This window comes from Myxocyprinus asiaticus, chromosome 5 (genome assembly GCF_019703515.2).
Source record: "Myxocyprinus asiaticus isolate MX2 ecotype Aquarium Trade chromosome 5, UBuf_Myxa_2, whole genome shotgun sequence".
Lineage (NCBI taxonomy): Eukaryota > Metazoa > Chordata > Actinopteri > Cypriniformes > Catostomidae > Myxocyprinus > Myxocyprinus asiaticus.
This window is the reverse complement of record NC_059348.1, coordinates 27,082,220-27,089,891: the sequence shown is the minus strand read 5'-3', so window position 1 is coordinate 27,089,891 and position 7,672 is coordinate 27,082,220. Positions and strand designations below refer to the sequence as shown.

The 7,672-nt window shown below is 37.3% G+C and overlaps 1 protein-coding gene across 4 annotated transcripts; it reads right to left on the bottom strand.

Annotated features, from left to right (window-relative positions):
- Positions 1-221: 221 nt before the first annotated feature.
- LOC127440992 (polycomb complex protein BMI-1-B) lies at positions 222-6,256 on the bottom strand. 4 transcript variants are annotated; one of them, XM_051698095.1, is made up of 10 exons: positions 5,917-6,256; positions 3,109-3,240; positions 2,882-2,978; positions 2,665-2,720; positions 2,422-2,472; positions 2,197-2,305; positions 1,996-2,038; positions 1,798-1,896; positions 1,536-1,616; positions 222-1,392 (listed from the first exon to the last, which is right to left on the bottom strand). In XM_051698095.1, exons 2-10 carry the CDS (start codon positions 3,224-3,226, stop codon positions 1,066-1,068), a joined length of 981 nt encoding a protein of 326 aa, XP_051554055.1. In that variant the 5' UTR covers positions 3,227-3,240; positions 5,917-6,256; the 3' UTR covers positions 222-1,065. The 4 variants fall into 4 exon arrangements, with proteins under 4 accessions (XP_051554055.1, XP_051554052.1, XP_051554054.1 ...); XM_051698092.1 differs by lacking the exon at positions 5,917-6,256 and adding an exon at positions 4,243-4,383; XM_051698094.1 differs by lacking the exon at positions 5,917-6,256 and adding an exon at positions 3,858-4,206.
- Positions 6,257-7,672: the final 1,416 nt, after the last annotated feature.

Here is a 7,672-nt window from a genome sequence, read left to right as displayed (position 1 = left end):
TATCAGATCGCAGATTCTTACTTTTAATTATAAAGTATCAAGTATCAACTGGTCTGTTGATACTTTTAGTCCGGTTTATTAGTGCAGCTACAAAAAGGTTTCGAACAGCCCCGACCCGACCTGCAGACTCGTTCAAGGCCGCATTCGGTGCTCATTATCTTATAACACTGAAAAGAGTAATAGAGGTTTTGTTTAATGAAGTCCAAACAGTGCATTTACTATTAAAAAAAGTTAAATGTTTATTTGGACAAAAGTTTCATAATGTACAACGGTAAAATATACATTGGCATTAACAAACAACCGCTTGAACATAGAAAGAACATCTGAACTTAAGGCTATAAGTGTACGAAAAATTCTGGCAACAACCTATATATATCCTCGCGTGATAAGATAAATATTTAGGGGAAAAATATTGAGAAACAAATACTAAATTGTTTGACGAGCACGTGGTAGATAAAAAAAAAAAAAAGAAATTACAATTCCTAGGTTTATCCGAACAATACTGTCGCAGCATTTTTGCCCTTAAAATACAACATTCCTAATATTACATTAATGCAGTCTTTCACATTTGATATTCAGGGATATATGTACATCGGTTATAAAAAAATTGTTTGGGTTTTGACATTTCAACTGAATAAAGTCCATTATAATGAACAATTCCGGGATGATCAAAACATTGTGCATGCCTTGAGTTTTATTGTTGACTTCATGGACAAGAAAATTATTTTCATACATTGTTGTTCTAATCTAAAATAATAATAATAATAAAAAAAAATAAGACAAGAGTTTATAAAAAAAAATACCTAGATACATTCACCTTGTTGAGTTTCCCTCAAATAGGCTTCTCTTCACAATATTAGTTAAGCCAGTACAAAATATAACACAACCAATGATGTGTTACAAAGTTTACGCACGCACGCGCACGCACGCACGCGCACACACAGAGCAACAAAACAAATATAGCTATTTAAAAATGATATAAAAATTGAGAGGTGGTTTATAAAGAAAGCATCTACATCACAGCTCTGTTTGCATGGGGTTGATGGCTTTGGCATCTATAGCAATTCACCCAAGTGAGTTGGAGCCATTAAGAGAAGCTTTGCAGACTTTGCTGCTGAAATGAGCTTGGCCGTTTGGGCCAACTTTGGCAGAGACTCCGTTAACTGTGGAGATATGTGGGAAGTTGGGATGTGGAGACTGGACAGGAGTGCTTGGGCTGGGCAGAGAGGAGGATGTGGAGGGGGCGGCAGCAGCTGGGCTGTTTGGTTTGTCACTGCTGGAGTCACTTTCGATATCAGGCCTTCTGCCACCAGTAATATCATCCCTTGGGCTGCTTAACTTCATCTTTTTGCAGCCAGGCCGAACTCTATACTTCAATGGCAAGGGCCCATTCTGTAAAATATCAACACCTGTTATTACCTCCACTTTAAAAGCAACCAAACTAAAAAGTAAGAAATCAATATGAGGACTTGAGGATTTGAAAACCTGTGGAAAAAAGTTTTGATAGTCAAAGACATAGGAATTAATACTCCTACCCTTCTCCATGTGTAGATATAAGCAATATCCATAAGTGTATAGTAATCTTTCAAAGGTTCATCTTCATACATAACCTCAATCTGAAAGATAAAACAATCTTGCTAAAGAAGTTCATATTTAGTCATTCTTAAAACACAGAGAGTGCAGCATGAAGTGTTTGAAAACAGACATTTGTGCTTAAAATGTACATCAGAAACATGTCAGGAAGAAAAACATATTTAGAGAGGAGCTCATTTAGAAAGTGAATGTAAACAAGATTACCTGAAAGGTGCATGGTATATCCATTTTACTTCTGAGAAATTTTCTGAGATGCATCACTGTCATAGCAGCTGGGCACTGTAAGTACCGTTTAACATTAGCCTATAAAAATTAAAACATTTTAAGTCATCCACTATACCCCTTAAAACTGACTGTTTGAGACATGTTGTAAAATATTTAACTTATTATGAAACCCATTACCTCTTTTGTTGTTTCTTTTTCTTCCCCATCTTTACCATCACACCTGTACATTTCAAGAGGAAAAGATGAATACAATGTTTAACTACAATATCATAAATGTCACATGTCTGGTTTACTACTTGGCATGATTATTTCATTAACACCTTCAAAAGCAACACTAGTTTTTAATGATAACGGCACAACTTGTTGAACTGAACCTACTTGTTCTGATCAAAAAACTCAATGGACAAGCTGATGATCTCATCATCAGCAATGATTCTCTTGTCTTCATCGGCCACTTCTCCTCGGTCCTCATTAGAACCATTAGTAGCTAAAGTAAAGAGAAAGAATTTCACAGAATTATACTGATGCAGTACTCACCAGTGTAAATATATTTATATAAAAAAGGATAAGATTTCTTATGAATTAAGTGTCTTCACATTTTACCATCAACTGAAGGATGATCGGCATAAAAATCCCGCCTTCGTTTCATTTCATCTAAATAACAAAAACACAATAAATATATCTACCTGACAGCATTATTTCTTAAGGTAGCATTATATATATATATATATATTGTGTGTGTTTCCCAATTGTCTTGCAGAAATTAAATTAATAAATGTAGGCCTAATTAAATTAACACTTTAAAAAAAATAAAAAAAATAAATAAAAATAAGTGTAAAGACTTACTTTTGAACAGACCAGGCACCAACTTGTATACAATATCCTGAAGGGTCTTATCTGACCTGGAATATAGCAAGGTTGTTTTGATGGGTTACTCTGAGCAAGTATTCTGAAGTCATATTCATCTACTACATTTGCAGGTGTAAAAAAGCTGTGCCTTCAAAAAATGTACAGAACTCCCCATTAAAAAATGAATCAAAACACACATAATCCCAGCCATTACCTGATATTTAGGAGAGGTTTTGTTTTATGGACTTGGACATCACAAATAGGGCAATATTTGCTGGTTTCCAGATACCTTACAATGCACATTTTGCAGACTGTGAAAACAACAATTGAATTAAAACAGTTTTAATAGACTAATAAAAAAATAAATAAATAAAAAACGCTTGAATTATCAACGTTTGAAGACAAAAAAAATCATGTACATCAACTATGATTTGGACTTACATGAATGCAAACATTCAACAATGGTGGTCGCGTCAATGAAGTATCCTCCACATAAAACGCACATCAAATGAGGATTTAGCTCCGATATCTTGATTCTTGTTGTTCGGTGCATTGCCATGTGAGTTCGAGGACCTGATAACCAAACAAAGCCATAGAAAAAACATAGAGTCGTGTTATTAAGGTTAGACAAATAACGTTCACTTGCACGTGAAGGAACAAATATGCGACAATGGCAAAATGCACCTGCTGTTGTAACATGTTCCCCGACAATTATAACCGACATATCAAATTAACTATGCCAACGTCGCTTTTCGCTTCTGTCTAAACTCATTGCCGATTATGGAAGAGAGCACACACAAGTCGTGAAATGGGTTCATTCATCGCAGGGATATGGGTGAGAGTGAAAGCCAAAATGCCCACACTTATTGTTGCTATGACGACGGGTTGTAATTGGCATTGTGCCAGTCAAAACGGATCAGCATTCTACTACGGATTCGCAGATTGTCCTGATCATTACAAATGAGCATAAATACAACCAATTAACGTTAAAGCACGACTCATTTTCTCTCCTCGTGTGTTTCTCGCTTAAAAAGCATGCATCTACGTGAACGTGGCTGCCATTTTGCACAGTCCCGAGTCCAAGCTCCTCATGAGGCTGCGAGCTGTGTGCACCACACACTATTGTTTAAAAAGCAGTGCTCACTTTCACCTATTTAAACACGCAGTACAACCGTAATATCAGCACATACAGCGTCCAAGCTTCATAGCGAATAAACTGTGTCCTGCCGTGACGATATATCTTCTTCAACGAGGACAGTCAACGGAAGCGCGAATGCTCGATGCTGTGATCCCGCTATCTCTCCGATATCGGTAGCCAGTGTGGGAGTAGCCCAACGTGGGAAATATTCATGAAAATATCAATATCCCGTAACTGCGCATGTTAAATTGTAAAGCCTTCTCGTGCAAAATGGCTCGAATCCAATGCACTATATGACCGCTACGGCTCTTTTGTCGAAACCAAGTTTTTCTAAAGTCTCTGAATTTCTTACTATGACACAGGACCAACCGTGCCTAAGAAAAGCTTGGCATATGAAAGAAAGAACATTACTGCAACATTATATTAGACTGCATTACAATGTAAGAACTGAATAGCGTCGTACGATCCACAACAGTAGAAACCGAAAATCATGTCGGTTCAACACTGCAGAAAGACAGCTTGTAATCAGTAGAAACAAATCGAAAACCCAAGATAAGATATTTTATTAACAGTTCTTCATTAAGCATCGACTGTGGTCAGGGATTACGATCGACTGCATGATATTATTTTGCATAAGGGAATCTGTAAATCGGACGGAGGATTAAATAAACAAGGTAGCCACGTGTCCTGCAAAGGCAAAAGGGGTGTGCTTTGGTTTTCCAACCAGGCCTGTAAAACCATCTCATTAGTTTGGGCCAACTAATGAAAATACACAAGACTAACCAATGTGGTTTAGCCTAATAATAATAATAATATTGAGCTATACAGAAGATGAGTCTGATAGCAACACTTAATGCATTGGAAAACAGAACTCGTGTTGAGAAGACCTGGGTCGTGCAGATTTATAACTTCACTTGTGTAATCTATCCGAAAGATTGCAAGTATGCATTTTATGACTGATTGATTGACATCGAAACAGACCCGCTCTTATGGCCATGAAATACAGAAAACTTGCAGTGTGGCAAAAACGTATAAGAGGGCATAGATTTAGAATAAGTGAAAGGTCAGACAGTGGCAAAACAGAACTATACGTATTTTACAATGACAGCTTAATCATTATATTTTCCAGAAGGATGATTTGCCAACAGAGAACTAGCAATCCATTTCGAGTTATAAACAAACTTTAGATTTTATTAACATTGTTTTATTTCTTGGATGGAGCTATCAACATTATTTATATGATCTTGTGACACATCGGAGGTGAGTCGCTTGACATGTTTAGACAACAACTGACTTATTAATAATATAACGATAACTGTAATAGCTATAGACCGATCAGAATGAAGAGGGGAAAATGCCTTTGAAAAATCAGGTTTTGGAATTAGGATTTATCGTACTGCACCCCCCCCCAAAAAAAAGACTGGTCAGCCTGACGTGTCCATAAAGATAACACTCGAGACAATGCTTGGTGTTATTTTAAAAAAAATAATAAAAAACACGCAAGCGAAGTTACATTCGGGGACAAATAAACAATAATGAGCACGCCCAAAATAAATGTACACTAAAGTTAACCGACCGAAAATAAAGGGAAAGTGATAACGCGTGTTTGCCGCTTAGGAGGTATAGGCTACACAACAATTAAGCTTATGGATTTAAGTTAATAAAACTATTAGACGACATTAAAACATGACAAGCCTAATTTTGCCTAAATCTGCACTCTCAAGACTAAATATTTCTATAAAATAAGACAACTAATCTTTGATTTTCGAGCGTGAAGAAATGGATGAAAGTGGTCACCCGTTCACACCTGACCCAACTCGCCTGTGTTTTTCCAGTGCGCGCCGACTTTTTAGGTTACAAACAGAACTTGAAGAAAACATTATACTTCAGCTTCACAAAGATGAAATACTCGCCGGAATGCATATTGTGTTAACATATGCCATAGAATGCTTTTCCGAAAAATGTATCAACATTTTAATGAAATTCGTAAGTAGCCAACTGGAAACAGTCAAGAGGCAACACTGTTACTCTCGTCTCAGGAGAGAAAAAAGGAAAACAATGGCAGAAAAGCTCTCACCCCCCGCAATTTTTGTACACTTAAACGTACATACCCAGTATATTTGCCGATGGCTTCTTAGCTTTGTTATGGAAGACAATGAAACTTGAGTCAATCAGCAAAAAATGAATGCAACCGATGCGGCCATCTTGGAATGAGCTGCAGACGCTGTCAATGGCTCTAACGTACAACCACCGTGCTCATTGTGGCCTTCTTGCGCAATTGCACATTGGTTACGGTAGCTAACTCTTGCAGACACTATCCGATTTGGTTCACAGATTAGTCCACAGATTTCGGCTGTAGATGGTAAATTCCAGAGGCGTAGTTTTTTCAGTACAGTGATTTGAAAAACAGTGTCTGATGGTTCACTGCAAACTGACACAGTCCCCAAAATGGCTTAGTTCGACCGCCCCACTCCATCACGTGATCTCATTCCTTACGGGTAGCCTGGGAATTAGTAGTGGGGTTTATCATCAATAGCAGGGTACCCCTCTGACGGATGTCTTTGTCAGACCTCACCACCCACATCAGAGGAAAAACCCCTCGCCAAGCCACGCTGTTTAGACATGATTCTCAGAATAAGCACTGAAGACACTTTAGAGAAGCACGCGATTCTCCTTTTTGCTCAAACAATTGCATGCAGAATTTCATTAATTTATTTATTTGCACGACAAGCAGGGTTTTTTCAAATATTAGGCTGCATTTTAAAAAAAATTGCATAATGGTGTGAAGCGATAATTTAGTCAAGAGGATTAATCTCTTATTTTTCTCGTTTCAAAAATGTTCTCTTTTCTCCGCCTATACGCTGATTTCTTTTATTTTGCCACGAAAATGATCATTTTAAATAATTGTCAATAGATAGCCTAATGTGTGAACGTTCTAACCTATGTAATCATATTTTATAGCCGTTCGTAATAAACAAAGCTCATTTTTGAAGTTAACAGTTATATGTGACCCCTTCGAAATAACGCGTAGAAGACAGCTGATAATGATATGCCCCATACTTTTAATAAATATGAACTACTTTAGCCTACATTCTATACATTACATATAACATTTCCATAACCCAACCTAAGCAACAATGGTGTTAACCTAGTGCCGGTAGCCGATAAGTTTCGATAAGGCCAACCAGCACCCGGTGCATTATGCCATGCACCGCTGCTAGTTTCGATGCAAAGAAAATACATTTGTACTTCACTCATGGATTCAATTCTTGGGTTTCCTGATATAGGCTACTCCTGCACGAATCAAATGACAGCAAGACAATTGCTATTATTCAGCTTCACGAGATAACAGTGAATGCTCTTTAGCTGTGTTGTAAACCTATGCCATGCGCAACATCTGATCTGTAAATTATAGAAGACTGTTCTTTTGAAGTGCATAAATTAACTAACTAAACTGGAAAGCCATTCCAAAGCAACAGCATTCTTTAGTAGGCTAAATAACAGTTTATATGCCTTCTCACTGAATTGATTTTTGTATTAAGTCACAAATGTATCTCGGTTTATTCAAAGGAGATTAATTAGATGTACTTCAGGCTTTAGTTTTTAGATATTTCATAGACAGTTTGTGCTTCATTTACTTTTAGAACTGTAGTGTAGCTGTACGTTAAGTCAAATTATTTTTTCAATTTCCACTGGATAATCAGAGAGTGATCGCGCGCTGTGGTAAGTGTGTTTTTTCTCTACTGGTTGATGGTGCTGTGTTCAGCTGCAAGCACATGACGTCAGCTGCTTTAATTCAGACACTTCAGGGAAAACAAAGAAGCTCAGCATGCGGATGGAAACGCGAGGCATAAGCGTTAACCTTAC